The 18,528-nt window shown below is 35.2% G+C and overlaps 1 protein-coding gene across 2 annotated transcripts in view; it reads left to right on the top strand.

Annotated features, from left to right (window-relative positions):
- The window catches only part of LOC136032697 (ubiquitin-protein ligase E3C-like), a 92,030-nt gene that overhangs the window by 32,164 nt on the left and 41,338 nt on the right, over positions 1-18,528 (top strand). For both annotated transcript variants that reach the window (XM_065712998.1, XM_065712999.1), the window contains exons 7-9: positions 2,604-2,815; positions 6,622-6,737; positions 10,015-10,253. In XM_065712998.1, coding sequence (XP_065569070.1) covers positions 2,604-2,815; positions 6,622-6,737; positions 10,015-10,253 — 567 coding nt within the window. The remainder of the gene's footprint in view (positions 1-2,603; positions 2,816-6,621; positions 6,738-10,014; positions 10,254-18,528) is intronic.

The following is an 18,528-nucleotide window of genomic DNA, read 5'->3' as shown; positions in this document are numbered from 1 at the left end:
CATAACCAGACCGGATCCGCTCTCTTTGGTGGAGTTGGGGGGGGGGGGGGGGTAATTCGGAAAATTAGAAAAAATAAGGTATTTGTAACGTACGAACGAGTGATCAGATCTTAATGAAATTTGATATTTAAAGGGATCTTGTGCTTTAGAGCTCTCATTTGAATCCCGACCAGATCCGATGACATTGGCGGGAGTTGGAGGGGGAAACCGGAATTATTGGGAAACGTAAAAATTGAGGTATATTTGTCTTACGAATGGGTGATCGGATCTTGATATATAGAAGGGTCTTATGTCTCAGATGCTCAATTTTCAATTCGAATTAGATCCGGGGACATTGGAGGCTGTAGGGGGGAAACAGTAATCTTGGAAAACTCTTAGAGTGGAGAGATCGGGATGAAACTTGATGGGAAGAATAAGCACAGGCTATAGATACATGATTGACATAATTGGAACGGATCCGTTCTCTTTGGGGGAGCTGGGGGGTGTTAATTTGGAAAAATTAAAAAAAAACTGAGGTATTTTTAATTTAAGAACGGGTGACCGGATCTTAATAAAATTTGATAATTAGAAGGAACCTATATCTCAGAACTCTTATTTCAAATCCCGGACGGATCTGTTGACATTGGGAGGAGTTGGAGGGGGAAACCGGATATTTTGGAAAACGCTTAGAGTGGAGAAATAGGGATGAAGCTTGGTGGGTAGAATAAATAAATGTCGTAGATATGTGATTGACGTAATTGTACTGGGTCCACTCTCTTTGGGAGAGTTAGGGGGTGGGGTTCAGTGCTTTGGCGATGAAAATTGGTAGACATGTTAGGGACCTGCACGAATTGACTTGATAAAGTTGTTTTCCCGGGTCGGACCATCTGGGGGGCTAAAGGGAGAGGAAAAATTAGAAAAAATGAGTTATTTATATCTTACGAGTGGGTGATCGGATCTTAATGAATTTTGATATTTAGAAGGACCTCGTGACTCAGAGCTCTTATTTTAAATCCCGGCCGGCGTTAAGCCTCTGACTTTCCTTTTAAATCAATCTATTGATTCTTAGAATATTGCTAGAGCTCATACCATATGAGCTCTTGCCTCTTGGCTGTTCCGGCCTCGTCACATGTTTCGTATGAGCTCTTAGCTCTTGTTTTTTATTCTCTACCCAAGATTTTTAATCGCAATATCCAGTGTAATATCATTTATGCACTCTTTTGCAAAGCCAATAAAATGCTGTGACCACATGTTTGCCAAATTAACCGCTCCAACGTGATCACCAATTTATTTTTAAACATTGCAAATGCTTTTACTCGCAATAATAAGCGAATTCCTTTTTTCTTTTTTTTTGTGATTGCTCAAGCAAGATTTTTTATACGCTCTTTTGCGAAGCCAACGTAATACTGAAACCGAACGATCACGAAAATTTTTGCTGCTCCAAAATGATCACCAATTTATCTTATAAACACTTTAAACTGCTTTTACTCGCAGTAACAAGAGGATTCATTAGTTTTTTTTTTTTTTTTTGTTCTTTTGCGATTGCTCAAGCATGATTTCTTACACGCTCTTCTGCGAACCCAACGTAATAATGAAACCGAATGATTACAAAAATTCCACTGCTCAAAAGTGATCACCAATTTTTCTATTTTTAGATCATAAACTTGCTTTTACTAGCAGTAACAAACGGATTCCCTGGCTTTTTTGAAACTTTATTGTCATTGTTTGTGCAATTGCTAATGCCTGATTGTTTCCGTGCTATTTTGCAACGCCAATGTGATATTGTGGTTGCATGATCGTCCAATTTAGCTCCTTCCGCGCGATCGTCAAGTGTTATGTTAAACACAGCAAGCTGCTTTTACAAACTTTTAATACAAACTTAAGTTTCATCTCAATCCCATCCTACGAGATAAAAGACGATCCTTACCAAAACTCACCGCATCACAATTTTCGAAATCTAAAAAAACAGGCTTTTTTCGAATGTTTAAAATTTATCCCCATCCCCTCCCAACACAGACTGGTTAGTCGTTTGTGCTCATTTGATTTCAGAACTGATTGACTGGGAGCTACTTACATTTGCTAAATTTAAAGCAGGGTTTGATATTCCATTCATCCAGAAAACAGGGTGTCAATTGAGGGGGGGGGGGATTTGGAATTTACATTTTGGTATTTTCGTTGGAAACTATTTTTGTGTTTTCATTAAAAATCGAATTTGGTGAATTAGTTGAAAAACTTATAATAAAAAGCGAAGAAGACCCCCCCGTGATGATGCCTCTGCCTGAAAGTGTGATTGCAAAAGTTCAGCCACTTATATAATCATAATAATTAGTTGTTGTTATGTAACTACCCTTCTCTTTATATATCTCTCTCTTTCTTCCCTTCTCTATCTCTCGCTATTTTTCTCTATAATTTCTGTCTTTCAGTATCTCCTCTCTTCTCGCCACATTCATATTTTTTCTTTGTTGCCTTTTGTCTCTCGCTTCTTTTTTAATATCAATTTTGGTCGTCACCTTGTATTTTCAGCCCTTTGATGAAGTGACATCAACACGTTTTATTCACGATGATATTCTACCATTTCTAAAGGATTAAGTTTTAGTAATGATTTAGCTACATTCTTTCTTTAGGAAGATCAGAGAGTATGTCTGAAATCCGTAGATTATATTTGCCCTTATTGTCACAGTTAATGACTGGTCTGAAGGCATTTGAAACAGTAGATTCAAACTCGATCGAGGAAGATTTGGAGGAAGAGGACATTAGTGAAGAAATGACGGATCTGAACGAGAAGCACATAAATGATGACTCCCTGACGCTAATCAATTCTAATGAACACGCACAGGTAAAAGACAAGTTTTCGGATGTGTTCCATAATTTCCTATTAGGTCTTTCTAAAGATCATCTGAAACTAAGCCAAAATAATGCATTTTGTCTCTGTAAATCAAATTCAATGTATTTCTGTGTGTATGTCCTGTCCTCATTACTACATTGCTCGTCCAATAGCCAAGAAATTTGCAGAAGTTTTTAAGTACACTCTTGCAAAGGTTTTATGTATAAAAATCCCCATCCCCTGGGCCCTCTTAACACTTTTCCTGCTGACTCAAATTAGTGATTCCTGAATATAAATAGTTAACAGTTGTTTTCTTATCATTATTCACATTTTCTAAATATTAATTATCCATCTATGCCGACGGATAAATTAATAATCATAACCTAATTTTTTAAATCATTGGATAAGGGCTATTTGCCGCGGGGGGAGGGAGTCCGTGTGAAGCTGATCTTAAAAAACAATGAGTGTCAGAAATGCAACATTCAGTACGGCATGATGGGGTTAAAGATTAGGAGTGATAAGAGAGAAGAGAAAGCTGAACACAAAAACAGTGAGTGTCAGAAGCACAACGTCTGGTACGGCATGATGTGGTTAAAAATTAGGAGTAATAAGAGAGAAGAGAAAGCTGAACACAAAAACAATGAGTGTCAGAAGCGCAACATCCGGTACGGCATGATGGGGTTAAAGATTAGGAGTAATAAGAGAGAAGAGAAAGCTGAACACAAAAACAATGAGTGTCAGAAGCGCAACATCCGGTACGGCATGATGGGGTTAAAGATTAGGAGTAATAAGAGAGAAGAGAAAGCTGAACACAAAAACAATGAGTGTCAGAAGCGCAACATCCGGTACGGCATGTTGTGGTTAAAAATTAGGAGTGATTAGAGCGAAGAGAGGAGACCGCATTCCAAACACGAGTATTGCCGCTTCAGACTCTATTTAAAACTAGCTGTTAGGGTGGCGCTTCGCGCCACCCCAACACCTAGTTGGTGGGGCGCTTCGCGCCCCCCAAGCCCCCTGCGCGCGTAAGTCGTTACGTGCCATATTAGTTACGCGCCATTGTAGCTGTGTCCCTGTGTCCCACCTGTGAATAGAGATAGATATAAATATATATTTTTAACTACGTAAAACATGCGAATATACAACATTCTTCGCTGTCCCATTGTCTGTGCATATAAATAGCATTTATATTCCCTGTGTCCCGGTCGGCATTTGTGTCCTGGTGTCCCAGTTTGTAATTTCTCTTTGAGTGTCCCGGTCGTCATTTATATTCCCTGTGTCCCAGTGTCCCGGTCGTCATTTGTGTCCCGGTGTCCCGGTTTGTAATTTCTATTCAAACAATCCCTGTGTCTCAGTCGTCAATTATATATCCCGCCTGTGCCCCCGGCGTCCCCGTTGTAGTTGTGTCCCTGTGTCCCGGTCGTCATTTATATTCCCGGTTATATCCACGCTTTCTTTTCTTACTTTCTCTATCAGCAGCAAGTTTTTTGGCATAGACTCTTTGAGCAGCTTCCTCGGCTGTTGCCATTGTAGGTTCTTCAGTCATTTTACAATTAAACATTTTTCCGTGAACGCATGTCTTAAATACCATTAATGACGTCACCGTCATAACAAAAATGACAACAACTAACTTCATGACGTCAGTCGACACAGAAACATGACGTCACCTGACAGACAGACACACAGACAGACAACTTATTTTTATATATATAGATAGTTTTTACAGCAGCATTGATAAAAGTAAAATGACTGAATTTCGGACAACGGTACGACTTATGTCGATTTATTACGAGGTAGGCAGTAAACTATCTGTCAAGTATTGTTAAACTAAAAAAACAATGAAACTGTTAAAAGTGTTACGAGGTAAAAATTACGTTATTTAGCCGATATTAACGGATGAGTTGCTAAGACGTATTTAAATCTTTTCCCCATTCAGAAAGTGTCATTGATCCCTGCTTCGACTGCATCATATGAAAGTAGTTGTTTTAAATGAGACTGAAAAATAAATTTAGAGCCAATTATTAAAAACGAAAGACTACAGTAGCCACCTTTGCTATTATTCAAATGAAACAAAAAGAATAATGACAATAAGTAACTGGAACCCCTTGTCCATCTTGTTTGATATTCTCTACTTTCACTTTACTTGACATAATTTTTTCACTACTTTCCAAAGCTTTTGAATCAATTACTTGCTACCCATCAAAAACCAGACAAAGATAATCGAAATATTGACCTTTCTTCCTATGTTAGTAAAAGCATATTGTTTATAAGATTATACCATTTCATCAAAGATTCTCTTGTGAGTCGTGGAAAAGAATTTCATTTGAAAACGTCCGTGTTCAGTATAATTCTGAGCCTCGATGCAAAGAGGGTTATTTTAGACAGCTGTTTTATGAGTTTTACTTTTGTTTTCTTTTGCTATTCTGTTTAATTTTCAAAGCTCTGAGAATATAAGGCAGTTAGATTGAAAAGTCATTCTAAAATGAAAAAGGTACATTTTACATGACCATTATAAAATCAAAGCATGGTACCTATACAGCGAGGAGGGAGGGGATTTCGTCATAAATATGTTCACAATATGTTCATTATTGAGCTATAAAATCGATAAGCATACCACTCGATGCCTCTTTTAACCGTCCTTTTAAACGGACATTAAATGGATCCTTTAAGATGATACCCTTTTCCCTTATTTTCTACAATTTTAGTTTGAGTCTGATTTTACTGTAAATACCATTTACAGTAAACAGACTGGAGTTTCAGTCTTTTAGTTTGCTTGTACCAATCCCATTTCTTTGAAACATAAATCAGGTGAGGGAGGGTAATAGCTGCGTAAAATTTTACAAGAATCATCCTGCATGGACTAAACTTAAGAGAGACAAGTTTGCCGTATATTCAATGGCTTAGGAACATCTTAGACTGCGCAGCTGAGATTTCTGCGCTACATATAAAAAGAGGGGAACCCATTCTGAGCTTTCTCTGCAGCTTTCTTTAAAAATCTACGTACGAACACGCAACTCAGGTTTTGGCGGAGTCTGAACTGACTATTGTTCAATATATGCTTCCCCGAAGTTTATGGGCGAAGAAGTACCTTGAGGACTTCGCGGAGAACACCAGAAAAGTAATGGGTTTATATCCTCTGTACTTACTTGTTTTTCCTCTTTTTGGGGGGAAATTTTACGAACATCAGTACAAAATGAGCCGAGGACCATTCCACAATCGACACGCATTTGGAACAGGAGAGAAATATCTCCCATGGTCAGTGCCATGGTCTAGGTTGTCTGGCCATATACTATAGAGGCCTGGAGCCTTTTCACGTTTTGATGTGGGCACTATTTTAACTAAAGCCGATTTAGGTTTATCACGAAGGTATTTCGAACTTTTAATGATGCTCCTAGTTTTTCGTGCAGACGTTTATTACTTGTAGGGGTGGAGGGGCTATGATGATGGATGTGTTTGTGTTTTTTATTATTGTCTGGTTATTTTGTATGAATATATCCATCTACAGATCTATCTATCGAAGTCAGGAGAATGCTTAAATTGACAACCCTCTATGTAATATGATTGACTTAGTTGTCACAACTGGGAAATAAAACTCTTGAAATACTCTTCTGTTACTATACTAAAGGGGCAGATAATGTAAAATTTACAATATGTGAAAATAATCAGAATTTCCTCAAATGACACTTTCTCAGAATGGGGGTAGCTCTGAGGTTTCTCAGAGTTACCCCCATTAGCGAAACCTATATTTTGCGAACACTTGCCAATTTGCATTAAAATTAAATATAACATTGAAATGCTGACATTTTTGTTTCTTGTTGTAGATGATTTTGAAAGGACTTGCCAAAGAGGACCCACGGAATAAAGAGATTATTGGCAGCATTTGTAAGATGTGTCATTCATTACTGTTAATAGCCAAATCTTCTAGCATGCATTTTGGGTGAGTAACCTCCTTTTTTCACTGTTTTCTGGTGTTTCGGTTTATGATGTCTTTCTTCTAGGCTTTAAAAACATAAATAGCTCACGACTTGTAAATGATTTAGGTTAGATGAGTATCTAATGTAGGAAAATGAAGTAAGCTGAAGCGTTGTTTTTACGGTAATAACTACTTGAGTAGAATTTGACTCCTCCCATTCTAAGCAAATTTTAAAGTTGAGGCATTGGATCAGTTGGGGGTATACTTACTGCCATATTCAGGAAATGAAAATGAAGAGGTAATATCATGAAAATAGTACAATTTTTAAGTTCGATGCAAATTTTATAGTTTTGAAACTACCTTGCGTATTATTGCAACGCTAAGTACCCAGTAACATGACTGAAGGGGCTGCAGCATGCCTCATATATTCGTTCTTGCTTCTCGTTAGAGTTTCTTATCTTAAATATCAAAAACAAGAAGAACAATAGGGAGTTCTTTTCGCAAAACAGTGAAAATTTAACTTGAATGAATATTTCGGCCCTATATGAAAGGGCCGTCCTTTAAAACTGTCCCAGCATCGCTGAAGTAAGGATGCTTGGTCTATTTTAAAAAATTCTCCTTTTAGTTCTATTGGTCGTATATCGTTGTACGTTTTTCTTGTTCTGTATATTTATGTATTTGCTGAGGACGGCCCTTGGACATAGGGCCGAAATATTTATTCAAATAGATTTCCACTGTCTTGCATAAATAATTCCCTATTGTTCTTTCTCTTAACTCTACATTTTAAAACAGTAAAAAACTTTAGCATAATGAGCGGGGCGTTGAGAAGGAAAAGCCCCTTTCATATACGGAGTAATTTCTGTTCGTTTTAAGTTTTAATGTCGCTCTTTACTTTCATTTAAAAAACTTGTTTTTTTTTTATTTAATTTCTGAACGTTTTTGAATCAATACATGTTTCGATTTTGGCTCTCCGCAGAGGAATAATTAAAACGAACTTTGTATATTCATTTTTTTTTGCTAAATGGCTTTCTCATAATTTTGATCGAATGATTTTGAGAAAAAAAGAGCGGGGGAGGAAGCCTAGTTGCCCTCCGATTTTCGGTTAATTAAAAAGGCAACTAGAACTTTTAATTTTTTTACGAATCTTTTTATAAGTAAAAGATATACGTAACTTATAAATTAGCTTACGTAAAGAACTTTTGTATTCTTATGTTTTTATTACATATATGAGGGGGTTCGCCCCCTCGTCAGTACCTCCCTCTTTACACTAAAGCTTAAACTTTGTCCCAATTCATTAAGAATGACCCCTGAATCACAAAAGAAGCAGAATAAATAGTTGAAATTACTAAAAATACTTTAACGTAAAGAGCGAGGTATTAGGAGGAGGTGAGACCCTCATATGGGTAATAATTTCTGTTCGTTTTAAGTTTTAATGCTGCTGCTTAATTCCAGCTAAAAAAAAAACTTTTTCATTGTTTTTTTTAAGTAATGCTAGTAAATCCTGCGCTCCCTTCATGGAAATTTTCTTCCCCCATGACAAATTCCTCGATGGAAAGTTCCCCCAGCATATCCCCCTCTTCTCAACCCCTGCCTCCAACCAAAAAATCCTCCTGAAAACGCCTGTACACTTCCCAATAATCATTACTATATGTAAGCACTGGTCAAAGTTTTGAACTTGTAACCCCTCCCACGAGGACTGTGGGGGAGTAAGTCGTCCCCAAAGACATAGCTATAAGGTTTTTCGACTACGCTGAATAAAATGGCTATCTCAGAATTTTGATCCGTTGACTTTGGGAAAATAATTAGCGTGAGAGGGGGCCTAGGTGCCCTCCAATTTTTTCGGTCACCTAAAAAGGGCACTAGAACTTTTCATCTCCGTTAGAATGAGCCCTCTCACAACATTCTAGAACAACTGGGTCGATACGATCACCCCTGGAAAAACAAAACAAAAAACAAACAAACAAATAAACACGCATCCGTGATCTGCCTTCTGGCAAAAAATATAAAATTCTACATTTTTGTAGATAGGAGCTTGAAACTTCTACAGTAGGGTTCTCTGATACGCTGAATCTGATGGTGTGATTTAATATTCTATGACTTTTAGGGGGTGTTTCCCCCTATTTTCTAAAATAACGCAAATTTTCTCAGGCTCGTAACTTTTTATGGGTAAGACTAAACTTGATAAAACTTATATATTTAAAATCAGCATTAAAATGCGATTCTTTTGATGTAGCTATTGGTACCAAAATTCCATTTTTTAGACTTTTGGTTACTATTGAGCCGGGTCGCTCCTTACTACAGTTCGTACCACGAACTGTTTGAAAATGTGGAATTTTGTAATTTTTGCCAGAAGAAAGATCACCTTTTTTTTTATCAGGGGTGATCGTATCGACCCAGTCGTCCTAGAATATCTTGAGAGGGCTCACTCGAAAGGAAATTAAAAGTTCTAGTGCTCTTTTTAAGTGACAAAAAAGATTGGTGGGCAACCTGGCCCCCTCCCCGCCCTTTTTTTCTCAAAGTCGTCTTATCGAAATTTCGTGATAGCCATTTTGCTCATCATAGTAGAAAGGCCCAGTAACTCTGCCTTTGGATATAACATGAGGTCATGTTATGTCCAAAGGCAGAGTCATGTTATGTCCAAAACCAAGAACAATCGGAGACCTCAATTTATGCTCAAAAATAGCATTTTAATGCCTAAGTATCATAACTCTCATTTAGCCTTCAGGTAAATGTAAAGTGAGTTATAGAAAATTGGAGAGGATGGTATAAAGTGATTTCTCCTATCGTTCTTGGTTTCCGGTAACATTTACAATGGAAGTTCTCGAGGAAAATCAAGGAGAATGGGTTTGTAATAAACGTTTGCCTCAAAAATACAATTTAATGCCTAAATATCCTAACTCTCACTGAGCCTTCAGATAAATATTGAATGAGTTCTAGTGAAGCGGAGGGATGGAGTAATTGATATCTTGAATATTTCTTGATTTCCGGTAATTTTTACAATGAAAGTTCTCAAGGAAAATCAAGGAGAATGGATTTGTAATGAAAGTGCAAGCTCAGAAAGTGCATTTTTATGCTCTCCTAACTCCGATTAAGCCTTCAGAAATTATATAGAATGAGTTTTTGGGGAAGTTGAGGGTAGAAGACGTACTTATTTACAATGCTACTTCTCAAGGAAAATCAAGTAGAATGGGTTTGTAATAAACATTATTCATGACAATATCTATGTTTTATTCTTAGTATACGTGAAAACACATGGTAGTAAAAAGTTTACTTCTGGTAATAACCATGTTTTGTTTTCTAGTCTGCTTCGTACTGTTGCAAATGAGATCAAGTTATTGCGGCATTTATGGCTAGAAGCTTTGGACGCGAAACGAGATTCGGTGTTTGGCAGCGAAATACCATTGATTCAGTTGCTTATGCGTGGAATATTTCCTAGTTTGGCTGAATGTGAAAAAATCGTTCCAAGGATTAACGTTTTTTGTAGCTTATTTAGCTGGTATTTGTTTACAGTCCACGATGAAGAGTTCTTTGGAAGAACAGGTGAAAATTGTTTAACTTATCGAAATAATTATTGAAAAGTATTAGTAATATTATTCAATTTTAGTTTTAAACCGTGGCAGACTATTAAAACAAGATGAATAAATGAACCACAAGAGAGAGCCAAACGAAATAAAAGAATGCTGTGCAGTTAGAGAGGGATTGGCCGAGAAGCCAAGGATTTATTTTTCTGGGGTTAGCCAGACTTACAATTTTTGTATTAATTGAATATATTACTCTTCAACCTTTCTTTCCTTTAATTTGTATTCCTTTCTAATTAACTGGCTATGTATAACAAGAAACTTGAAGCTACATAAAATCTGGTTTCAGCTACATAAAATCTGAAAATCTACATAAAAACTTGAAGCTACATAAAATCTGGTTTCAGCTACATAAAATCTGAAAATCTACATAAAATCTACATAAAAACTTGAAGCTACATAAAATCTGGTTTCAGCTACATAAAATCTGAAAATCTACATAAAAACTTGAAGCTACATAAAATCTGGTTTCAGCTACATAAAATCTGAAAATCTACATAAAATCTACATAAAAACTTGAAGCTAAATAAAATCTGGTTTCAGCTACATAAAATCTGAAAATTTACATAAAATCTACATAAAAACTTGAAGCTACAAAAAATCTGGTTTCAGCTACATAAAATCTGAAAATCTACATAAAAACTTGAAGCTACATAAAATCTGGTTTCAGCTACATAAAATCTGAAAATCTACATAAAATCTACATAAAAACTTGAAGCTACATAAAATCTGGTTTCAGCTACATAAAATCTGAAAATCTACATAAAAACTTGAAGCTAAATAAAATCTGGTTTCAGCTACATAAAATCTGAAAATTTAAATAAAATCTACATAAAAACTTGAAGCTACATAAAGTCTGGTTTCAGATACATAAAATCTGAAAATCTACATAAAAACTTGAAGCTACATAAAATCTGGTTTCAGCTACATAAAATCTGAAAATCTACATAAAATCTACATAAAAACTTGAAGCTACATAAAATCTGGTTTTTATCCAATGAAAATTTACAGTCAATAGTCAGTGCGTCCAGATATGTGTAAAAGATAAATATTCTGATATAGCTAACACGTAAATACGTGGGAGTTGTCCTCCCGATATCTGAAGATTTAAATTTTTACATAACTTCTGTTATTTCCTACATAATTTGCCTGTTCGCTCTTTTTTGGTGCCCCCTCTAAATTTTACCCACTCTGAAATAAAGTCCTGTGCATATACCTGTGAATTTAGAGAAGTTGATGAATGAAATGGAACTGAGAAACCGAATGAACGAGATGAATGACTACTGGAATGAATGAATGAAATGACAACAGGAAAAAATGAATTGATGAAGTAATTGAAATATTCATATTAACACAAAACACCTTGCCAAATTGCTGTATGGTTAGCAGTGTTGGAAAGTCAGAGAGAAGGTTCTAATCAGATGAGGGTGGGGGCGGCAGTTGGCCCTTTGGAAGCCAAGGACATATTTTAATCAATAGATGTTTGAACATTTTGCATTTAATTATGTTGGTATATGGGTTTGTTAAAGTGTTTACAGTAACTGCCTAGAAAATATACCCCTTTTCAGATATAAAAAAAGAGGAAAAACTTTAGATTCTCCCTACTTTTTGCTCTGTGTGCTCATACTGCTAATGGTGACGAGAAGAAGAGAAAGTGGAAAAAGAAAGAAAAAGAAAAAAGAAAGAAAAAAATAGACTGACACCGTTCTCACTAACACCAAGAAACTGGAAATGTGTTGGTTCGGCCACGTCAAGCGAATGGAGCCGAGCCACCTCCTGAAAATCGCACTTGAAGTATCTCTGTAGGGCCTCTGTCCACCAGGCAGACCACGAAAGCAATTGATGGAGAATTTTGATTTTGACAACGCCAATTCAGCCCAGTTATCACGTACTGCTCCTGATAGAATAATATAGAGAGCCCTTACGCATGAACTAGCAGGAAGAGTAGCCCCAAAACGTCCAACGAGGATAGCTGGTTCCTAAGTAAGTAAAACTGTATGACGAGGGTGTGCATAGTAAGAAATAAGTATATTAGCCAGGTCCCATTCGAATGCTCATAAAATGGGGTACTAGGATAATTAGAGACTGAGCTCCTGGCAAGTCTACGAGCTCATGGTCAGATGACTGTTTAAGATGAAATAAAAAACCAGTTGACTTGACTCACGCACGATTTGATAATACGTTGATATTTTTAAACCCTTGTAGCAGCTGCTGAAACAAATTTAAGGATTGGAATTTATTTCATGAACAAAGTGAAAATTTCGAGTTCTTGGTAACATATGGATTTTATCAACATGTTCTGTCAATATATTAGGCAGTGAAATCGCGCTGCCTAAGTAAAGAGCGATGTGGGCACAATGTATTATTTTTATTTTAACATAATTAATCAATTTTTTTTTGTGGAAGTTTGTAGCTAAATAAAATTTTCTACTTGATACCAATTTTTAATTATTACGAATGATTAAAATTTCAATATACTATTCCGTTTATTTTATAATGCTAATGTATTTTAGTCCAGTTGCAGTGAACCAAGTCACTACTATGTGTGTGTGGTGGGAGGGGGGCAGTTTTCGTTTAAATTTAATTAAAATTGCTAAAAAAAATTTCTCGTTAAGTCTAAATATTAGCCTATAAATTCAGACCTTATTATGTTCATAGACCATACTGCTTTTCCATTTATAAATGAAAAAAAAAAATTATTCAAATCGGTTAAATTTTTTAAAAAGACATGGCAAAAAAAATTCAAAATTTATAATAAAAGTTAGAATATTTCTTCTTAACTTCCGGAAGTCTTTATGAACGAAAAAATTAAACAAAATATTGCCTGAAGATAGCATATAAAGAAAAATACAATAGACGGTATAAAAAAAAGAAATTCTATTTCAACAATTAATGTAATATGGTAAAGTACCAGAGAACAATATGCTTGTATGTTTTTGTTTAGGCCATTTTTTTTCTATTCATAAAGTTTCAGAATGTGAAGCTGAAATCTTTGGACTTTTACAATTATTTTCATATTAATTTTTTTTATTTTGTATTAAAAAAAATTACCCGTTTTCTGTGTTCAATTATTTCAATTGTTCACACGATTAACTTCATAGTTTTGTGTTGCTTACATAAATTAAAAGAATCATTTTAATTCTAATTTTTCCATTTTTCCGTTGTCAATTTTTAATTGTTTAGCTTCGAGGTTTTAATCGTTCTTGTTTTCCTTATCTTGCAAAATTTGTCAAAGTTCTGACGCTTCTTATGATGGATTTTTGCAGTCATTTTTGTCTTTTCCTCAAATAATAATGGGTGGGTTGAAATTTCAGGAAATTGTAAGTTTTTTTCTCTATTTTAAACATAGTTTGAATAATGTGTAACAGGGCGAATTATTTTCTGCCTCCAAGTTTCCATAGATACGCAAATACAGTTTCAGCTCAGAGTCTTGTTTTAAGTCATGTTCACATGTTTCTATTTCTTGACTGCTATTTCGCCAACATGTTCCACATGTTCGTTCTATTTCTAAGATTGAATTTTGAAATGCCACAATTTCTTCATTGACACCTTTTCAACAGTGCACTCATGACTGAGCGTCTGTTCCTTTAAATTTATTCTTAAAAGTGTCACTGTTAATCTTCTTTAAATTAACTTTGCTAGATTCTTCATAATTTTTGCATATGCTATTATCCTTGAAAAATCTCTACCAAAATGCGAAAATGATCGCTATGTAGGGTGGATTCCTTGTCACTTGTTATTGATACTTTTGGTGCCAATGAAGCTGGTCCTATGGCCAAGTCTATGGTCACTGATCTTCCTGTTCTGCTATTGATTCTAGTTGCTAAATCCTTTGGAGTAAGCAGGCAGATATCTAAGTTTTTCATTAAAAATTCAAAGATTGTTCTCCCATTTCTATTATCGTTTCTACATCCACATGCTAATACGTGCACATCCACATGTGGATGTGGATCCACATGTTAAGTCAAATCCACATCCACATGCTAATACGTGCACATCCACATGTGGATGTGGATCCACATGTTAAGTCAAATCTACATCCAAATGCTAATACGTGCACATCCATATCCACATGTGAATGTGAATCCACATGTTAAGTCAAATCCACATCCACATGCTAATACGTGCACATCCACATTCACATGTGGATGTGCACCATAGATAAAGCCATAGCCGTAGATATACCAATAGATAAAGCCAAAGAATTGGATTTCTATGCTGATTTCAAATATATAAGTTTCATCAATTTTAGTCTTACCCATAATAAAGTTACGAGACTGAGAAAATTTGCTTTAGGAGTGACAACCCCTAAAAGCAATGAAATCTTAATGAAAGTCACACCATCAGATTCAGCGTATCAAAGAACCCTCAGTATGGGTTTCAAGGTCTTATCTGCAAAAATGTGGAATTTTGTATTTTTTGCCACGAGAAAGATCTGGATATGTGTTTTTTTTTTTTTTTTTTTTCAGAGGTGATCGTAACGACCCAATTGCACTAGAATATCTCAAGAGGGTTCATTCTAACGGAAATTAAAGGTCCTAGTGCCCTCTTTAAGTGACCAAAAAATGGAGGAGTTTTACGTGGGAGGATATCTCCATGGAGGAATTTTTCATTGGGGAAGATAATTTTTCATTGAAGGGGGTGCCAGATTTCCCAGCATTATTTAAAAACGATCAGAAATTAAATAAAAAAAGTATTTTTTACTGAAAGTAAGGAGCAACATTAAAAGTTTAAACGAAGAGAAATTATTATGTATATGAGGGGCTTTGCCCCTCATCAATACCTTGCTCTTTTCGCTAAAGTTTTTTTTAGTACTTTCAAATTTATTCTAATTAAACGACCTTTGTGATTCACGGGTCGTTCTTCAAGAATTGGAAGAAAATTTGAATTTTAGCGTAAAGGGCGGTATTGGTATTGATGAGGAGGGGGGATGAACCCCCTCATATACTTAATAATAAATAAAATCAAACAGTTCGTGTAACAAACTTTAAGTAAGGAGTGACCCGTCTCAATAATAACCGAAACTCTAAAAACGGAATTTTGATACCAATAGATACATCGAATGGATTGAATTTTATACTGATTTCAAATATTTCAGTTTCATCATGTTTTAGTTTTACCCATCAAAAGTTACGAGCCTTAGAATATTTGCTTTATTTTTGAAAAAAAGGGGGAAATGACCCCATAAAAGTCGTAGAACCTTAATGAAAAATTACACCATCAGATTCAGCGTATCAGAGAACCCTATCGTAGAGGTTTCAAGCTCCTACCTGAGAAAATATGGAATTTTGTATTTCTTGCCAGAAGAAAGATTACGGATGCGTTTTTTTTTTTTTTTTTTTGTCTTTCCAGGGGTGATTGAATAACTATGTCTTTGAGGATGACTTAATCCCCCACAGTCTCCGGGGAAGGGCTGCAAGTTGTGAACTCTGGCCATCGTTTACGTATATTATTGGTTATTGGGAAGTATACAGACATTTTCAGGGATGTATTTTTTTCTGGTGCGGGTCGGGGAGAGTAGGTTACGTAGGAGGATAACCACGGAGAAATTTTTCTTGGGGAAGGGAATTTTCCCTGAAGGGGCGCCGGATTTCTGAGCATAATTTATAAAATGATTAATAACTAAATTTAAGAAAAACAAGCTTTTCAAGTGAAAGTAAGGAGCAACATTAAAACTTAAAACGAACAGAATTATTACGTATATGAGGGGGTTCGCCTCCTCGTCAATACCTCGCTGTTTGCGCTAAAGTTTTTTTTTAACACTTTAATAAGAGCTATTTATTCCAATTAAACCCTTTATGATTCAGGGTCATTCTTAAAGAATCAGAACAAGATTCAAACATTAGCGTAAAGAGTGAGGTATCGAAGAGAGGTCGAACACTCTCATATACGCAATAATTTCTGTTCGTTTTAATGTTGATCATTACTTTCAGTTGAAAAAACTTGTCTTTTATTTCCACTCTAAAGGAACTGCAAGGTGTTTATCCGCGGTTTTTTGATTTGGGAGATGCATTTCTGTTTTTTGTTATTATAGTATCTAATATTAAAAAGTAATTCTCAATATTCTAAAAAACTAATGGTAAAAGGATGAGTCATTAGGCTTTGAGTACCTACCGATGGTGCTGATTACTGTTTCTTGGCTATTGAGCTAGTGAGTGAAATGGAGAGATTGGGAGTTGAGGGTCAGTTTGTAATGTTACACACCCTTTCTATTTACCTTCCTCGGATTTTTTCAGGTACCCACTTAGAGCTCTGTTGACTCTGGCTAAGCTTAGAGAGTCACACCACTAGCTATGTCAAAACCAAATAATATTGACTATTGGTCAAAACCAAATAATTATTGGTTTTGAAAACAAAACCAATAATATAATATAGGGGTTATAATATATAACCCCTGTTCTAAAAGACCAAAAATCTGAAAAATAGCTTTAGTAATGTTAGAGGGGAAAAAAATAAAAAATATAATAGTAAGATGAATAATGTAGTTCTTCATTAAAAAAGAAACAAATTAGGAAGAGCTACCTCTTTTGTTGATTAATCAAATTGAGGAGAGACCAAAAACCAAAACAAAAGTGAGGGACTTCGGTAACAACCTTTGTATATTTAACAAACTATTCATCCTTCGGAACTTTGGTCTTAAAATACTCAATGGAATAAAAAAACTTGATAATTAAAGAGAAAATAAGAACAAAAATCTAATACTAAAGTAGATCATGCAATTTCATATTAAATGAATAACCAAATGAGAAATAAATAACCTCTTGTCTGGATACTCCTATAAACGTGCACTTGAATAAGGGCATACCCTTATGTGGTTGTCCATGTGGTGGTTTTGGTCTCTTTTACGCCCGGGGCAAAATATTGATTAGCTCCTCTTTCTGTCTCCCAAAAATTTTCAGGTTAAGTTTAAACAAAATTTTCACTTTACAAAATTTGAGTACAAAATGTCACAAAAAATATTAAGATTAATTAAATTTGGTTCACATAATTTTATTTTCAAGGAATTTTAGGACAAAAGATTTTATACTTGTAATTTATACTTACTGTCAACTGCGCCCTCTACTTTATTTTGATAAAAATAAAAGTTTGAAAATTACAAAATTAATATAACTGTTCGATTTATTTATTGGCCCTAGAATTTTAAATATTGACCCCTAAAATGCCTGTGCCTGAGGCAAATCCCTCTTCTGTTCCACAAAAACTGCTTATGGGCTGTCCAAGTACTGATCAAGGACATGAGTGCCCAATATCAAAGTAAGACAGGCCAAAACCAATACAAGATCTACAGTACAGCCGACGTCGAGAAAAGTGGTGATTAACAAATGCAAATTTGAAAACCAAATATGTATGTACAGAGTGTCCTAGAAGTCGTGCAACGTATACTAATCTATATTCTTTTTAGATTTCTTTTACTATGTACTCTATATTACTTGAGGTACATGAACTGTGTATCTCAGGCTGTAGACAGTTTTCCTGTCTACTATATATCAAAATTTATAAAGTTAAAATTGATAAAAATAACAAAAGTGAGAATTTAATAATAAAATACGTCTAATAATAAAATAGGTCACACGATTATTCTCATAAAACAACCATACCATTAAATCGAATATATGGAATTAAAATTGGTACTCGTATGCTATTTTTGTAAGAATGTGTCCAGTGCGCGACTTTAGGGACAGGTATAATATTAAAAAAGAATTATACATAGAATCCATACAAAAGAATTTTCCACAGAATAAAAAATATTAATTAAAGTATGTTATCAATTGGGGCTCAACACTGAGGTGCTACCGGCCTATATGTGTATTTGTGCCTTGTTTAGACCTGCACTACATAGTAAGATACCTAGGTCTGGTCATTTTTTGAAAGTCTTGGGAGTATGCGTTACTAGAATTTTTCAAAATCAAAAGCTAAAAGTTGTTTATAGTTTATTTATTTTGTTGTTTTAAATTCTACTTGTTGGTCAATTATTTATATTCTGTTTATTTTCTCTTGTGCTAAATCTTGCGACAATATAATAGATAAAACTACGCCTTAAAAACTGGGAAATACGGTCCAAACTTGCCTGTTGCAAAAATTAGCCAGTTGCGAGGCCTTCTCCCACGAGAAGCGGCAATTCTTGAGGTGCAAAATAGCCGAGATAATAACACAACCTTAGCTCAATGGCTTAGTGCTGTGAGTGGTTGTTGGTAGTATTTTATTTACTTAATCTAGTGCCGAACCACGATTTTGTG

This window comes from Artemia franciscana, chromosome 11 (assembly GCF_032884065.1).
Source record: "Artemia franciscana chromosome 11, ASM3288406v1, whole genome shotgun sequence".
NCBI classification, from domain to species: Eukaryota; Metazoa; Arthropoda; class Branchiopoda; order Anostraca; family Artemiidae; genus Artemia; species Artemia franciscana.
The sequence above is the reverse complement of the archived record's forward strand: the minus strand, read 5'-3'. Positions and strand labels throughout refer to the sequence as shown.